A 16,393-nucleotide genomic window follows, 5' to 3' on the forward strand; every position below is an offset into this window, starting at 1 on the left:
CCTGGTGACAGGTTGAGGGGCTAGATCAAGACATGATCTGCACCGGAGGAAGACGATTGGCGAGGAGAATGAGAAGAGGGAAGAGGAGGGGGAAGAGGGAGGAGCAGGAGGAGGAAGAGGAGGAGAAGCAAGACGAGCAGAATGGCCGAGAGGAGGAGAAAAGGCGGAATTGCTTGGGTCGGCTGCCCGCTGATTGGGCGATAGCAGGCAATCGGGTGGGGCACGGCCAGGGCGGGTCTGGGGGAGTCACGTGGGTGCGGAGATGCCTTCCAGGCGGGCTTCGAGCCCTTCTCGCTGGCTTCTGGAAGGCCGTCCAGTCCTCGGTTGATGCGAAGACGTGTCCGCGGTAGACTAGCAGAAGCCATTTCCCCCTACACAGAGCACCTCATCCCATCTGCTGCCCGTCGCTGTATGACAGCAGCCGGCGCATCCTCCGTGCGCTTATCCACCGGGATCCACCTCGTGCGCCAATTCCGTTATCTGCCCGCCTAATCGCCCATTTCTCGTTTCTCACTGGATGGCCGCGGGGTCTCTTATCAACATCCCACGGGATAATGTGCTTGACAAATATTTGTATGGACTACTATGGATCCAATATGCCACCCCGACAATCCGTCCGTCCGGCTTCCCCCCTTCAAGCCAATTCGCACTCAATCAAGCTTTCCACCCCCTTCTGCACTGTCCAAATCTTGACGATCTTCAACCCCGAGGCTTCAATCAATTCGGTCCAGTGCTTCTCTGTGCGTTCCCCCGACGCAATCGACATCATGATGATGTCGAGACTGGTCGTCTCAAAATGAGCCGCGAGACTGGGGACAACATTTTCGTTGATCAACAGCTTACTGTACCCCGGTCTCATGGCTGAAGCAAGATTCGAAAGGATGCTATGGCACATATCGTCAGGCCAGTCATGCAAAACTGAATGCATATAGTATACCCGGGCTCCTGCGCCATGTCAGCCCACATCACCAATCAGCAGAGCAACCATTGTCTCTTGCCAATGAGTGCAAGCCATACCTTTGACTGGCTGCTCCGTAAAGAAATCATGCGCCATTGGTTCAATTGACACATGCAAATCTTTCACAGTCTCTACAACCTCAGGTAGATCCTGCACAACAAGGCGGCCAGGCGCATCAGGCCATTTGCGACGAAATTCCGATACATCATGCCCAGTGCTACCACCCACATCCACCAGGAAGACATCCTTCTCGCCGAGACTGGCACCTTCAATCAACCGCTCCCGAACCGGGTAGAAGCCTTTGTCCATCCAGCTAGGTCGCCCTTGATGGTAAACCGACATGTGGTGGTTGAATTGTTTATTCAATGTAGGGTTCTTTTGTACACATTCGAAGAAGTGTTCGTCGCTATGGCGTCCTAGCTGATATGGGGACTTGGTAGGATCGGTTGGATTGCGATACCCGGTCTCTCTCAAGAAGCTAGGGAGAGCGTAGATGCCCAGGTATAAGGAGGACGAGCTGGGATTCGAAGTCCCACATGTTAGCGACCTTCTATCGACATCGAAGTGTCACTTACAGCATAGGGAAGGCATCACCGTATTGCTCCACGCTCAAAGTGGTTGAGAAATTTGTCGCGGTGTACTCGTCAGGACCCGCTTCAGTAATCACCTCCATGGCAGCCAGGTGCTTCATGATGCGCGCTGAGACCTGTCAATAAATTACAATCTGTGCGAGGATGGAAGTCATCAAGCGCTCACATAACATGACTGGATCACTCTTCGTGGTTGCCGCAAGCTTTGCGACAGACCTGGGCTTGTCGCGTGCTAATTGAGAGAACACACCCAAGGCCAGAGCCGTTTCAATAGCAGCATGCCTGGTAGCCTATGATATAATATCATGTCAGTACTTAGCGCTACATACTGGGTATTGCAGTTATTATAAAGCTCTTCGAAAACATTAGAACTTACTGTAGTCCAGCAGTGTCTGACAATCGCCTCTCGCGGAGTCTCTAGCGCATTAGCTAAGGATATCGCAGCATCCCGCAGCCTCAACCTTTCTTGAGAATTCTCCAAGGAGACGGATTTGATGGAGGCGATTTGATCGATAAGGACCGGAACAGCATCTGGTGCGCTTGGTGAGAGGGCGATCTTATCCACATCCACGTTCAAGGTAGAAGGCCTGTGGCCGTTTGAGTGATCCCCATTGATACAGTACTCATTCGTGTTGTTGCCATTGATATGATCTCCATTGGGATGATCCCCATTGGCATGGTCCCCATTAACATGGTGACCATTCGTCGTTGAACCGTTTGTGTAAGTCATTCTGGGATTATCTTGACCATCAATTGAGGGGTATTACCTGGTCGCAAGTGTTGAACAGAACATGCTGGCATGGATGGCTTCCGAACTAAATAGCCCTTCAGTTCCCAGGCTTCTATGCGCCATTGCCGTAGCACCTAATGAAGCTTGCATTAACATTAGTAGTTCGGAGTAGGTATAGTATTTAGAGTGATATAACTGGGATTATCTCCGATACCCGCTGGCATAGCTAAAGCAAGGTGACAGCGCCCCCATTGGATGTATATCTCGTTGACAGCTGCCAACTTTGGCGACCTGCAGTAAGGCCGTTCATGGCTCCAGTCCCTAGACAGGCCCCACTGGTCCTCGGAGACAGGTTAGTAACGGTTTGCACATGGACTAATAAGTATCTATCTGGATTCTCGGTCGCGTTGCTCCCGATGGCGTTAAGCATCCATGGGACCAGTGAATTGTGACGTCAAACATGTTATTGCCGACACTGAGCATGTGATATTTCGTACGGAGTAGAAATCGACGGGGAGGACCTGCGGAGCTCTTTTCTATTTGGCGAGGGATGCTCGCGGTGGTACATAATATTGTTGGGGGATTGGCAGCCCTCAGTAGGTAGCAGCTCCGACATAATGTTGTAGACTGGATGAAGCAGCTAGCCAGTCCGGCCCCAGCACTAACTATCTAGTCAGCCCAAGGTAATTAATTTTGATTAATGGAAATCGGGGACGGACTTCCGTTTCTATGAATGACAACCAAACATCGACGGCTTCGCACCAAGGGCAGCTAGCGTCGTAGTATGTAGCACACGCCTAATGGCATTCGGAGCTTGAGTGCTTATCCATAGTGATAGACCAAATACTGTTCGCAAGATACTTAATGTATCTAATCTCGTATGTGTTTTCGAAAGAGCATAGTAAAAGTGTCCACAAGCATCCTGGCGTCATTGACTTCCGAGATCCCATTCGCATGATCAAAGGAGGAGCTGCCCTTGAGCTGATCTCAATTGCTTAGAGCTTCCATTGTGTCCGTCGGTTGCCGCGCAAGCAGGGGGGTTTTTGCAGGGGTACTTGTTTGGGCCCTTAGGGAGCAGCACAATGCATTAGGTACCTCCAAAGTCCAAAGACCGCTAATGCATGGTACTTTCTAGTAGTTCCAGCTCTTAGCATTCGTGGGTCAGGCATCATCCTATTTTGCCGAACAGTACAGTGTAAACGAGGCTGTGATTCCCGAGCAAGGAACAATGCCTGCATGGGGTTGTTCGATATAATGTTTTGTTCTATTGAGTCATAGGGTCAGCCTTGTCAAACCGATCGTCGGATGGGTGGAAATACTGTGTAAGAACTGAGGGCTGTCATGGTGCCACCCGTATCAAGTAGCGTCATTGGATGCTGCCATCTGCTTATCCGTCTTATGACCGTATATTAACGAGTAATTCCTTTCGGACGGCTGAATCCTCGCTTGTATGGTTTCCTGGATCCAAGCCAGGCATCTCACTGAGTCAATCAATAATCTTAATGCTAGAGACTAGACGGATAAATAGAGCGACCCACCCAGTATTTCTTTGTTCTGTTGCGTGATGCCGTGGCCACCTTTGGCGGAATTTTCGCAGGGATCGCAAAGTGATCATTATTCTAGACGGAGTACCTATCTAGTACTTTCCCCATAAGAATGGGCCAGTGCTAATCCCCAACCGGGTTCTAGTTCCGATCCCCGGCCGACAATTTGGTAAGTCCCATCCTGGATCACATACGTACAGATTAAGATCATTCGATTAGACCGTGGGCATGGTGGGTGCGCGCTTTTTATTAGTATCGACTATCGAGAGCGCTTCTTCCTCTGAGACATGAAAATATTCAATGATCCGCCCGTTCGTCGATTGATGGGGCAACTTGGCCGAAACTCTAGGAATTAGGACAATTCCTATGTGCCTATCAGCGAGTTACTGTACATTACATTTAACTCAGGATTTGAGACCCTAAGCTGGAAACGCGATGATACAGTGTCTAAAAATCATCGGGTTATTTGAAATTTTCTTCGGAAGTACGCAGTGGTTCGTGCACACCATCAAAAGTAGCAGGGATTCTGTTGTACTGCACTTGGAGCTATTAGCAATAGGAGATAGGATAACTCTTACCTTGCCCCTTGATTGAATCTTTAAGCAGTCTAGATAGGCCATGGATCCAATATTCCAGCATCTGCTGAACTTGACCAACGTTAGATTCTTCAATACTCAAGAATTGGACTTCTTGATGATCACTTTCCATTGGTCATTGGAGCCAAAGTCATGGCAGTTGTATCCCCAGAATATGCCCACCAGACCAAGGGCCCGCGGATCTTGGCTGTTTTCTGGACGATGACTAGCCTGGCGATTGTGCTGGTTGCGGCCAGGCTCTTCATTCGCATCAAGATCTTGCGCAGCCCCGGTGCAGATGATTGGTTGATTGCAGCATCGATGGTAAGTAGATATGGCTGCTCGAGTTTCTCCATATAACAAAGTCTTGGCTTCCTTCTGTGCTATGCGTTTGACTGCTTTTCAGATATTCAGCATCTCATATTCTGTGATCACCACTGTCGATGTCGCTCTAGGGTACGGTCAACATTCAGTGATCATAACGGATAGACTAGAACTTGTTTTGCTAGTCAACTATATCAACTTCGCCTTGGGTATTATCTCTTTCGCCCTACCCAAACTTGCTGTGGCAGCCTTGTTGAGCCGGCTCTTAAATCCGACACCAACACAACGTGCGATCTTATGGGGGTTGACTGGGTTCGTGGCATTGGTGTCCTCCATCTGTATTATAGTACTCTTTACAATGTGCAATCCGCCGAGAGCACTCTGGGACACGTCCCTCTTGTCGGAGGGTGCAACTTGCCGGAGCTCATGGATCTTTGTCGACTATGCCATTTTCACCGGAGGTAAGTGCAACCGTTATCCAATTGCAAGGCAGACTCAAATAGGTGTAGCTGTATCGGCTTTTACGGATTTGTATCTGGCGATTTACCCGACCATTGTCCTGCTAAATCTTCATATGTCACTCCGGAAACGACTGGCTCTGTGCGGAGCCTTGGGACTGAGTGCGGTGTGAGTGAGATCCTCTTGGAGTGTGCAGTCGTAATTTGCTAACTTGAAAACATGCAGCGCTTGTGCAATAGCAATCGTGAAGTGCATGCAGCTACCAGGTCTTGCCGATACCAGTGATACAACATGTGGGTGTTTCTGAGAGAAGCAGTGGATATGACCAGGGGATGAGACTAACACTGCGATAGATGCCACTGCTGACCTTGTGATTTGGACCTGGTGAGCCACTGTTAAGTCATTACTCTGACATTCAAGAGTCCGCTAGAAAACCGGAGACTGACAACAGTTCAACAGTATCGAATCGAACGTCGTGATCCTCGCATCCTGCATTCCTACCTTACAACCTCTCCTCGAAATAATCCTCGGAAAACGCAGTCTGAGAAGCACTGGCGCGTATAACTATAAAGAGAGTAGCACCCAACTGCCTGCATCAAACAGGTGGGGCAGCAAGCGGTCCGGACCCCGGAGAGACAAAAATGATATAATGATCGCGGATATTAGGAGTCAGGATAGCATCTTGCAGACCGCTGATGACCACGGGGTTGAGAGCCATCACATAGGGCGCATTCGTCGCACAGATAGTATCACGGTTGAATACGAAACCGTAACTGCTTGATTGCAACGTCAATAACAAGTAGATGTGACTGTTCAGGTTTCGCCCAAGAGCATCCTTATATATTTATATGTCATGCCGCTGTAACTGGAATGGCGTCGCAGGCGGTGCCTCCTCGCTGGGTCGGAGGTCGAGAGCAGTTGGACTATAATCAATGACTACCAACACCTCTCAGGGACTCCGGTAACTGGTGTCCTCGAGCAGCTCCGTCAGCCGGTGGTAGCCGTCGTCCTTGAGCAGGAAGGTATTGGGAAAGGCGATTCGCAAGAAGTGCGGTGCGATAGCGGAGTGGTCCATCCCCAAAGGTTTCAGATTCGGGTTCGCGGATGAACTCGTGGTACTGGGCGCCGGGGACGTAGAGCGTATCGGAGGCGGGGTGGCAGCGGCGCAGGAAGAGGAAGGGATCGGTGGGCCAGTGGAAGCGGATGGTCGACCCCTGCTTGTATATCCAGCGGCGGGCAGTGGCGTAGGCCTCGTGGTTGACCAGGAAGAGCGGAACCGACATGTGCATTGAATCAAAGCAACTGGGGTGGAACTATACTATGAAGTGTCCCTAGGTGTCTGGGCGAGTCTTCCAGTATCCTATTTGTAGAGAAATAAGGCCTGGCGAACCGGGAGAATTGGGAAAATTGGGATTGGTTGATTCTGTCATGGTTGTCGGGATGAGAGTCTGAGAGAAGAGGGAGATAAGTGAGGAGAGGAGGGGGGATGAATGGCTGAGCACAAAGAGTGTCAAGCAAGGATGGCTAAGCCTGCCGAGCCTCAGCACTAACGGACTAACATGTACTGGACTTCCATTCACGGCCCGTGGAAGAACAGCAGCAGACTAACAGCGGGGTTTGATGCTTGTATAACTGTGTTGTGAGCTAGTGCAGAAGACACTGACTGCTTACAGGCTGGCCTTCTTATCATCCCTGCTGGATGCAATGCCACCTCGTCCTACTACCTTACTTGTCACACAGCTGACTCAGTGGTGCTGGTGCTGGTGCTGGGTCAGCTGTCTGATGAGGAGGCCATCGTTTTGATATAAGAAATTTTCCAGGCAATCTTACATAGTATCCAGAATCCATTGATATTGACCAGGTCGAGAGATCCACATCCAACCATGACCTACATCAATACAGGCAGCATTACTGCCATTGGCATAATCTTTTCAGTCCTTGCCATCATTTCGTTTGCCATCCGAGCATCGGGATGGCGAAGGTATCCGCGAAACCTCGAGATTGATGACATTCTGATTATCCCGGCTGCAGTAGGTCTTAACATCACACTTTCCCCTCCTGTTGGGCTGCTAATGAGGGCCCCTAGTTACTTACCATAGCTGCCGGCGTTGCGATGGTGATAGGTACGTGGAAATGCCAGTTCTATCATCGTCTTAAGACTGTCGGCTGAGTGTGTTTCATAGGGGCTCAACTGCACATTCTTGGGAATCATTCCGTCCCAGCCATCACCCGTACAGAACAAGACCAGCTTGGAAAGGTTTTTGGTTTTCTTTACTTTCCCATCTCCTAAGCAGACTTGCAAAGAACTGCTAAGCAAGGCCCTGCAGCTCGAGTACGCTTTTTGGATGGGCCATGTGATCGACGTAGGCTTGATCAAATTGGCACTGTTGTTCTTGTTTCGTCGTATCTTCAAAGGTGAGTTGCTGCTCTCTGCGACCAAGATACTATATAGTACGGACTGAGGAAGCAGGCACTGCCTACAGAACCACCTTTGACTACGCCAATTGGACGCTCATCATTCTGGTCAGCCTCTGGACCATCGTCTTTTTCATTTTTGAAATCTTTGCATGCGATAGAAACGCGGATGCAAGCTGGTCCACTCTATACTCGCTGCGTCATATCTGTATGGATACGTTCGCGATGCAAACTGGCTTCGCCGTCTTCTGTTGGGCTATGGATATGGCCATTTTGATAGAACCAATCTGTATGGTACGTCGGTCGGCCTATTAAGATGTTATCATGACTGTTTTCCTCAGATTTTAATCTGTCGTTAGGTCATACCGCTACGGATGTGTTTTCGGGAGAAGCTCCAAGTCTGTCTTGTCTTCTGCTGTAGTATCTTGTAAGCCCCTTCCAGGAAGAGAGGGAATGGGCACTAACTATATAGCAGCGCAGTGATTGCGGGATTCTTGAGGATGATAGTTTGGATTCAAATTGAAGTCCAGGACACTACACCCCAATACATCAAGATCCTTGCCACAATTCTGCCAACCGTTGATCAGGAAGGTAAGATACGGAAGATGCATCGTTGCCCCTGCTGTGCGTGCAGTGACTAACCCAAATTATGGGCAGGCATCGTCTCCATCATTCTATTCTGGACATATATCGAGATGGGAGTGGGATTTCAGGTCGCTTGTCTTCCCCCTTGCGCGAGACATCTCGATAAGCTGTCCCTTCGTAGGCTGATGATTAGGCTTGGCTCTTTCCGATCATGGTTGTATCGGTCCAAGAGGAGCTGTGATCCTTGTAGGCACCAGGCGAGGCCCCAGAAGATTGGTTCTGATAATGATGATGAGATCGAGCTATACAGGGTTTCGGTTCGAGAACATGTCTGAGAAGGAGTTGATATCAGTGACCTGCAATTTATTCAGTTTGTTAAATGGACCGTACTAAGTATAGTGACATCTGGAGGGAGACTAAGTAAGTAAGATGGTCGATTCAAGGTAGAGTGCGACCATTTGCATGCGTAAGAGCCAGCTGGGTTCCGGTAAGCTACCATGTGTCATTCTGTCACACGGCGCCGTTGCGTATCCAAGAGTCAGCTGGAATTCCGGAGACTGAGACTGGCTCCAAAGCGGTCCGGACACGGCAGAGACAAAAGCTTGACGCCACAGACCGATGGTATCGATAAACTCCGATATCTAGTGGAATAGGAGGGCTACGCTGACACTTATCCTAGCAAACCATTGTCGGCTTTATTTCTTCATGTCTTATTTGTTGATCTCTATTTGGGAAGTCGATATCTTCTATTGATAAGTTGTAGCACTATCCGAGTACCGAAAGTAGCTTGAGGTCGTAAATTATTTCATGGGAGTTGAGTTCGAATGCTTGTTGGGCTCAAAATCTAGCTCAATTCTCGGGCATCATCAGGCTTGAGTAGTTGCAGTGCATTTGTCTCTCTTTTCCTCAAGCACAGACCATATCAATCGGTAGCGAATTCGTACGCTGATCCATGGCTCAGGGACATATGCACGCATCATCTCCCACAGGTGGCCGTTCATCCGAAAACAAATCTTCTCCAATTATCAGCGAGCTGCTGGACGCCATGATGCAACGTCCACCCGCGGATATCGCAGATCTGTCGAGCAATTTCCTCGAGCAAGTCATCCATCTGTTGTCCAGCTGTATGCAGATCGCTCTCAATAAGCACCCTGTCATCAGGCAAAGCTTTGATAACATCGATGACCTTTTGCGATGAAGGCCCGCTGAAGTTGATCACGGAAGAGAAAGAAAAGTAGACGTCCGATGGATTAGACTGATGCAAAAATTGCTTCAGTGGGTCTACAGTCCCTGAGTATGAATGCATGCAAATCCGGGGTGGAAATGGAAGAGGATTTTCTTCAGGGGTTGCAAGGTCTTGTTTACGCTGTTCATCCTCCGCATCACTATCCGCATGAGCATCTGCAACACTATGCCGCCGACGTCTCTCCCGCCGCGAGGCATTCTTCCGTTCATGTCCTGACCAAAGGCCTTTGAAAAGGTCAAACACTGCTCCGTGTGCGTGGACACTATGCACGGAGACCGGACGTTTGAGTTCCCCGGCCAGACGCAACTGAGCCTCCAAGACGGCTTTTTGGTGCGCCAGCTGGACCCGATAGGGCGAGAGTTTTCTGCCTTCTCGTGACCCAAGGGTCACTTGCTCATCCCGCGCTTCCTTCTCTTCACTGGTCCAGGGCTGTGGGAGTCTGAAAGCGCGGTCCAGGCCGACCTCACCCACAGGAGAGTGGGGGTAGGCTGTTAACCGTGCTCGTGATTCCGAGAGCAACTGCGAAATCGGCTTTGGATCTGGCAATGAAAGGATAAAGTCATCGTCTGGCTCTGGCGTAAGGACCTTCTTATAATGTAGCTTCTTCTGTTCGATGGACGAGACATCTTGCTTTGTCTCTGGCGAACCGGTAGCATCGTCGATGATTTGATGCGAGAACCATGGGTGCCAGCCAAAGCACGGTAGCACACGGCCTGTCTCCGAACCTTGGGAGGGCTCTTGACCCTTGGTCAGGGATATCGCAGTCTCAAGCACCAAGTCCTGATCCTCCCCGCGAGTAGACATGACCGTCAATGTCGATGCTTTCATCTGGGGGATTTCCGCAATCGATGACATGGTATCGGTGGGGTGACAATGGGCGTCGAACACCCCCAGGTGCCAAGGGAAGTCGGCGGTCTGCTCATCCTGGGACATAGTGCATGTGATGTATCGAGATGAGGAATGAGGGACAATAGAGGCCGAGTGTTCGGAGAGAATCTTATAACGTGCCTCGCCGAGCTGTGACGTAAGAAACGCCCGCTGATACACCACGATACGCAGTGTAACGGTGCCTGGGGCCGGCATCACATGTCTTTCTCCGCACTTTGGATGGCGTTCGAGCATCGGAGGATCGCCATCTACGATCTCCTTCATATTTCAATTATGCTGTTCCTCTTATATCTATTATCTACCCCACGAACATAGATCCATCCCCATGCCTCCCACACATTTCTTACTCGCCTTATAGCCATGTCCATCCTCGTCTCCACGTTCGTGACGCTTCCCCTCCTCACCCTCATCTCCGTCCCCCTCGCCCTCTCGGCATGCATCACCATCTGCTTCTCCATTCTAGCTCTCATCCTCCGCGGCTCCCTCATCTACACCGAGCTATGCTTCGCCATCATCGCCAACTATTTTGTTGTCCCAATGGCCCCCCACACCTCCCTCTTCAACTTCTCCGCATCTGAGCCAACCACCCCAGCAGCCTCCTCGACCCCCAAACGCCGCTCCATTGACCACAGCATACCAGGCCTCCTCGCAACCCACCGTCAAGGCTACCCTTTCCCCCGTACCCAACCCCGTCCGCCTCCTCATCGAACAAGCAGCTCCACAACTTCCTCCTCTTCAACCTCTCCGGACAACAACAACCACCAGCAGCATACCCCTCACCGCAAACGCACACCCCCGCATCACACCACCCCCTCCGCCCTCCTAACCCTCATCAGCGGCGACGAAGACCGTGACTTCGAAGGACTAGGCGGCTGGCGCAGCGCCACAACAAAATACCTCGGCCATCTCTCAGGAACCGCCTCTCCATCCCCAAACGATACAACCGACGAAAGTGACGAACGAGCATGGCTCTCCATCAACCGACGCCTAGAACTCCCCTTCCAGCCTCTCTTCCCTCGAAACAACTCCAACCTCGAACCCCTAGACACCCTCCCCTGGAGACACCGTCAAATGGCCTCCTCAATCAGCCCCCCCGGCACTGGTGGTAGTGGTAGTCATAATACTAGTACTCGCCATCACCATCGCTCCGCCACCACCTCCCTGGTCTCTAATAGATTATCCCCTAATTCCTCACTACCGGACTCCCACAGCCTGGATCCACACCGTAGGACTATATCACCATCACAGCAGCAGCAGCAGAACACACTTCCTTGTACGCCTTCCCCTGTCGAGAAATTCCCAAGTGCACCGCCGATAGGAGCTCAGGGATCCAGTCCTCCCGAAGCAGCGGGCGGGTACTTTGCTTTACGACCCGGCAGCACGGCCAGTACAAGTGGGTCGACGACGCCGGTCGAGGAACGACGATCGCCTAGACCCTCCGGCCGGTACATGATCCATTACCCCACTGGCGTACGATATCGTCGCAGGAGTATGTCCGGGCCGAATTCGGGGACTCGGTTGACCAAGTCTTCGGCGGGCACGGATCGGACGTTGTAACTTTTGGATACTGGCATTTATGGGATTTGGGATATGAGATATGAGATATGAGGACATGTATATGATTTTTCTTCTTTTGAACAATATTGGATTTGAAATATCTACTTTACTTCAATTTGATTTAGCCATGATAAAGATTTTGAATATGTCTATACCTTCTTGCTGTGATCTGTATCAACTTCTACCGTAGGTATGTACATCTTGCGTATTCCATGATGGATTTTGACCTGAAAAAACCAACAATCAATGATTATACTCCGACAAGACAAACCCGCTGTTTAGGACCCAACACATCGTAAACACCTCTTCGGGAACACATTAACAAGGGAAAATAAGATAAGAGATTTGGATATTAGCAAAATTGAGAGGCAAGAGCTCTATCATGTGCTCTTGGCTCTCTCCTTCTGAGTCGTCTCCTCCATCTCGGCCAGAACGATCCGGTTGAACTCCTCCCATCCGTCCAGGTAGACATGGTGGCCGGACCGCTTGATAATGACTACCTTGGCGGAGCCGTTGTCCGCCGCGCGTTCCTCAACCGTCGCATTTTGCAGAATGCGCTCCTTCTCCTGGTCGAGCTTGGTCTTTGCTGCCAATCCGCCCTTCACATCCATCCAGTCGTGATCACCGTACATGAAAATAATCGGCAAACCGTTCTCGCGTTTGGCTGTGGTCAGGGAGGATTGGTTGGCAGACGATTCCGGGGTAGATTGGAGGGAGGCTGTCGCGGTGGCTTTCGCTGACTCGAGAGCGGGTGATGGATTCTGCTGGATGAACTGGCGACCGATGCCCTCAATGCGTTGGATCAGGGGACTGCGGGCAAATGCGCCCGGGGCGAGGATGTACGACAGAGCATACTCGCCGCTGCCTCGCAAGCTGAAGATCGAATATGAGTAGTCATGCAAAGCCTTGGCCTCGTCAGCCGGCAGATGGGAAAAACGTCGAGACGTCCACCCGGAGACCAGGCGCGGTCCCAAGGGTCCCGCCCATCGCACCAGAGTGAAGGGGGAAATGTTAGCGTCCCAAAGATAGGCGAACCACTTGGGGACCATGCGCCGGGCCGGCTGATCTTGGCCAGCGGCAGTATTAGTGGGGGCACCCTTCAGCAGAATATTGTTATCGCCTTTTTGTATCTCGCTGTGGGGGACTGAAGATGCTGATTCGGCGATGTTGCGCTGGTTCTGGGTGAGCTCGGTTGCCATGGTGGAATCGGGTGGTGCTGGCATCTCTGCCCGCACAGCGTAGGGATCCTCTGGGATTCCCACTGGGGAAGCTAGGATAAGCTTGTTGAGTCGTCCCGGGTACTTAAGGGCGTATGCAACTGCCATGTAGCCTCCCAGACTATGACCGAGTAGTGTGAAGCGGTCGATTTTGCGCTTGACTCGCCACTCTTCCAGAGCATCCACGAACCAGGCTTCTGCCTCTTTAATGGCCTCCTCTCGCTCCTTCGCTTTGATGCGGAATGATGGCCGCGTGCTGCGGCCCATGCCCAGGAGGTCAAGCGCATGGAGTTGCCACCCCTTAAGCCGACTGAGAGGCTCGAAATTCTTGTAGAAAAATCCGAGACCAGCGCCATACCCGTGAAGCATGACAAGATGCTGGTCTGCTTCTTCACCAATTCTCTCCACGGAGAACTCGTTCAGAGCGCGGTTCTTCCCGCTCAGCTCCACCATGCTGGAGCGCCATTTACGAGGGCCGTACGGGTCATCCGTCGAGTCGGTTGAGACTTCGCCCTGTTGGGTTTGGTCGGCAGACTGTAGACTCTCCGATCCGCTGGAAGAACCGCATTTCTTTCCGGTCTGGAGGTGGGTTGGGGGTTGATGCTGAAGATAAGGGAGGTAGGAAAGGACTCGGTGTTCGGCTGTGGCGGCGGGTAAAGACGCCCACTGGAAGAAAAACCCGTCTCAGTGACACATGCGACACTTGGCTTGGTTCCTCAGTTCAGAAACGTACCCATTGACTGAACCCTTCCCTGTAACCTAGGGGGAACCAGGCTGAGGGCGCTGGGGTTGCGCTGGCTCCACGAGCTGAATGTGGAGTGCTGTCTTGTCGACGGCTCTCAAACTCGCTACTGGACGAGCGGAGCGACTCGGAGGCCATCGTAGACGTAGACGACGATCGTCTGGATGCCGTCGGCCGGGAGGAGATGTATCGGGCGCTTTCGAATGAGATCCAGGAACGTGAGGCTGGGACCTGAAGAGAAAGCGAAGGGAGTCGCGCGGCAGACACCTTGTCGCACGGAGGGATAGAGTGACAGAGGGAAGAACTCTGTCACTCTCGGAATGCACGATGAGGGGAAGGGCAGGGAATTTAAAGGGGGCAGTGAAGGCGAGTGGAACAGATGGAAAAAAGGTTGAGACAAGACCGAAAGACCGTTAACCCCGTTTCCGATGGAGTTAAGCAACAGGCACCAGTGGATGACGCTGACGGGACACGAGGCGATACAGAGAGTAACTAGAGACTAGATAGATAGATAAGGCCCGGGCTGGCTGGCTGGCTGGATCGGCAGGGTGCAGGCACTGACACAGTGACAGAGGGACAGAAGGACACGATCGAACCCCGATCGAAGGGCGTCGACTGGGGGACAGACAGGCTGGAGGCGAGGAGGTTGTTGAAACCAACAATTGAAGTCAGCGGAAGTGGAGCCTCAACCAAGTGTTGGCCGACCCTCCATGACGATGCTTCTCTTCTCGTCCTCGTCCTCGTCTTCCTCGCCTTCACCTGCCCGTTCTCGCTCGCCTTGCTCCCTTTCCCATGCGATGAGATAGCGCTGGGCCGCAAAGGCCACTCCTCCCTCTCGTGTTTTGAATTTCGCCCTGCCATCTGGGCCTCCGAGCTTACTTCTGTTATCTTCACTCTCTCCCTTGCCTTTCTCGATTCCCTCTCGCTTTCTTTTGAGGCACCATGGCTTCAGCAAGCCTAGACCAGCTGGTCAAGGGATCTCCAGCTCCCAGCGGTCGCCTTGCCTCGTCTACAACCTCGTCGTCCGAATCGCTGGCGCCTCCGTTCCAAACCTATTCTCCATCGTCCGATCTCTCTTCCCCGCCTCGGTCGTCGACGCCCGATCCACTGTCGACTCTCCCCTCTTCTCCACCCCAAATCTACCTGAACCTTCTCATCCTCGAGAGCTCGCTGCGAGCCCAGTATCTGGCTTTGCGGGAACGCCGACGACAGAATACGTTTTTTCTTCTCTTGCTTGCCGCCTGGATCGCCTACTTTGCCTACGCGCTCTTTCTCCGCCCGCGCGAAGATGGCCGCGGCGTCGGTGGTTCGGTCTACTGGGTGGTTGAGATGGGAGAAAAGGTCGCTCTGATGGGCGGCGTGGTCACTGCGCTACTGGTCTGGGGAACAGGGCAATGGGAACGTGGAGTCCGTTGGCCGCGGCGCTGGCTCGCCGTGGCCAACCGCGGCCTCCGCACGATGAACACCAAGATCGTGGTCATCCGAGGTCCCTGGTGGCAGGAACTTTTCTCCTACCTCTCCTTCTTATTTCCCTTCTCTGCACCCTTTTTCCCGTCACCAGTAGGAGATTTCCACTACGTGGAGCGTCCCGTGGCCGAGAAACGCGGTAGTCGGCAGCACTACCAGCAGTACTACAACCACGACACGGAATCGGGTCTTGTCCAGGAGGATCTCAGTCCAGGAGGCGACTACATTCGGCTTCTTCTACTGCCCAAGTCTTTTTCGCCGGAGTTCCGAGAGAACTGGGACGAATACCGCAGCGAATTCTGGGAGAAGGAGAATGATCGTCGGGCACAATTGCGTCTGAAACTGCGCCAAAAGGAGCGCCAACTAGCTCAGCAATTTGGGGGCTGGTTCTGGTGGATCGGACTTGGTTGGAGGGCGTCGCAACGCCGGCGAGTCGCTGCCGCGGCCATCAGACCCGCAGACGCCGACAAGGGCCAACATCGCTCCCACCATCACCACCATTCCAGCATCTCCAAGCATATTCACGAGCCCAAGTCTCCCTCTCGCCGAGGTACACGCTCAGAGTCGCATTCTCGCACTCCATCCCGCAGCACTACCCCTGTTGACACCGACGATCGACCGCCGTCCAGATCGTCCGTGAGTGGCCGTCCCCGTCGCGGAAGCACGAGTCCAGGCACCGAACAACATATCCAGCAAGCACGGAAGAAGAGGGGCTCCAAGACAGTCACACGCGGACTAACCCCCTTGACGCAGGCACAGATTCGAGAGGGCGTACGCACCCCATCGTTCTCATCCGACGATTCCTCCTTCATGGGCACCCCCAGCGAGAAGGAGAAACCCAAGGAAGACGGCGTTGAATAGCATCATCATCATCATCATCATCATCATCATCATCATCACCACAATAATCATCACTTGCATTATACTCATTCTGGTCTAGTCCAACCCTCCGTGTGTTGTCAATAATATACCCTGGTCTGATCGATCATCACAGGACACATCACTGTCTCGATGTACCTACTTATGTCGTACTTAGGTCGAAATAAACAGTCCTACCATTATTTCGCAGCTTCCTTCTCCCTATCACCTACCTACC

General features: G+C 52.1%; 8 protein-coding genes across 8 annotated transcripts; 4 read left to right on the forward strand and 4 right to left on the reverse strand.

Annotated features, from left to right (window-relative positions):
- Positions 1-634: 634 nt before the first annotated feature.
- Positions 635-2,278, reverse strand: BO94DRAFT_454708 (o-methyltransferase; the record flags this gene model as incomplete). The annotated part of the gene is made up of 5 exons (XM_025607616.1): positions 635-945; positions 1,018-1,475; positions 1,534-1,657; positions 1,715-1,838; positions 1,925-2,278. The coding sequence occupies 5 exons, from the start codon at positions 2,276-2,278 to the stop codon at positions 635-637; spliced, it is 1,371 nt and encodes a 456-aa protein (XP_025472269.1).
- Positions 2,279-4,550: 2,272 nt separating this feature from the next.
- BO94DRAFT_552407 (uncharacterized protein) lies at positions 4,551-5,961 on the forward strand (the record flags this gene model as incomplete). The annotated part of the gene is made up of 6 exons (XM_025613597.1): positions 4,551-4,721; positions 4,804-5,033; positions 5,099-5,182; positions 5,231-5,368; positions 5,406-5,477; positions 5,640-5,961. 6 exons carry the CDS (start codon positions 4,551-4,553, stop codon positions 5,959-5,961), a joined length of 1,017 nt encoding a protein of 338 aa, XP_025472270.1.
- Positions 5,732-6,939, reverse strand: BO94DRAFT_128472 (uncharacterized protein). The gene has a single exon (XM_025605624.1). It carries the CDS (start codon positions 6,467-6,469, stop codon positions 6,110-6,112), a length of 360 nt encoding a protein of 119 aa, XP_025472271.1. The 5' UTR covers positions 6,470-6,939; the 3' UTR covers positions 5,732-6,109.
- On the forward strand, positions 6,802-8,373 carry BO94DRAFT_619931 (uncharacterized protein; the record flags this gene model as incomplete). The annotated part of the gene is made up of 9 exons (XM_025616900.1): positions 6,802-7,210; positions 7,267-7,303; positions 7,364-7,437; positions 7,508-7,595; positions 7,651-7,889; positions 7,955-8,022; positions 8,071-8,186; positions 8,253-8,308; positions 8,362-8,373. The coding sequence occupies exons 1-9, from the start codon at positions 7,064-7,066 to the stop codon at positions 8,371-8,373; spliced, it is 837 nt and encodes a 278-aa protein (XP_025472272.1). The 5' UTR covers positions 6,802-7,063.
- A 514-nt stretch (positions 8,374-8,887) lies between these two features.
- On the reverse strand, positions 8,888-10,408 carry BO94DRAFT_506509 (TatD family hydrolase). The gene has a single exon (XM_025609574.1). It carries the CDS (start codon positions 10,357-10,359, stop codon positions 9,178-9,180), a length of 1,182 nt encoding a protein of 393 aa, XP_025472273.1. The 5' UTR covers positions 10,360-10,408; the 3' UTR covers positions 8,888-9,177.
- A 154-nt stretch (positions 10,409-10,562) lies between these two features.
- On the forward strand, positions 10,563-11,974 carry BO94DRAFT_530240 (uncharacterized protein). Its single transcript, XM_025610639.1, has one exon. The coding sequence runs from the start codon at positions 10,675-10,677 to the stop codon at positions 11,869-11,871; it is 1,197 nt and encodes a 398-aa protein (XP_025472274.1). The 5' UTR covers positions 10,563-10,674; the 3' UTR covers positions 11,872-11,974.
- Positions 11,975-11,995: 21 nt separating this feature from the next.
- On the reverse strand, positions 11,996-14,465 carry BO94DRAFT_530241 (putative alpha/beta hydrolase). Its single transcript, XM_025610640.1, has 2 exons — positions 13,822-14,465; positions 11,996-13,754 (listed from the first exon to the last, which is right to left on the reverse strand). The coding sequence occupies exons 1-2, from the start codon at positions 13,966-13,968 to the stop codon at positions 12,252-12,254; spliced, it is 1,650 nt and encodes a 549-aa protein (XP_025472275.1). The 5' UTR covers positions 13,969-14,465; the 3' UTR covers positions 11,996-12,251.
- Positions 14,466-14,772: 307 nt separating this feature from the next.
- Positions 14,773-16,158, forward strand: BO94DRAFT_454815 (Spo7-like protein; the record flags this gene model as incomplete). The annotated part of the gene is made up of 1 exon (XM_025607621.1): positions 14,773-16,158. One exon carries the CDS (start codon positions 14,773-14,775, stop codon positions 16,156-16,158), a length of 1,386 nt encoding a protein of 461 aa, XP_025472276.1.
- Between the last annotated feature and the right edge of the window lie 235 nt (positions 16,159-16,393).

The sequence above is a fragment of the Aspergillus sclerotioniger genome (genome assembly GCF_003184525.1).
Source record: "Aspergillus sclerotioniger CBS 115572 chromosome Unknown BO94scaffold_2, whole genome shotgun sequence".
NCBI classification, from domain to species: Eukaryota; Fungi; Ascomycota; class Eurotiomycetes; order Eurotiales; family Aspergillaceae; genus Aspergillus; species Aspergillus sclerotioniger.

Bases quoted from the DNA above. Each gene is read 5' to 3' on its own strand.
- BO94DRAFT_128472 (XM_025605624.1), bottom strand. From the start codon at position 6,469: ATGCACATGTCGGTTCCGCTCTTCCTGGTCAACCACGAGGCCTACGCC.
- BO94DRAFT_506509 (XM_025609574.1), bottom strand. From the start codon at position 10,359: ATGTCCCAGGATGAGCAGACCGCCGACTTCCCTTGGCACCTGGGGGTG.
- BO94DRAFT_530240 (XM_025610639.1), top strand. From the start codon at position 10,675: ATGTCCATCCTCGTCTCCACGTTCGTGACGCTTCCCCTCCTCACCCTC.
- BO94DRAFT_530241 (XM_025610640.1), bottom strand. From the start codon at position 13,968: ATGGCCTCCGAGTCGCTCCGCTCGTCCAGTAGCGAGTTTGAGAGCCGT. The intron at 13,755-13,821 runs GTACGTTTCTGA...TTTTTCTTCCAG, and splicing joins GGGAAGGGTTCAGTCAATGG to TGGGCGTCTTTACCCGCCGC.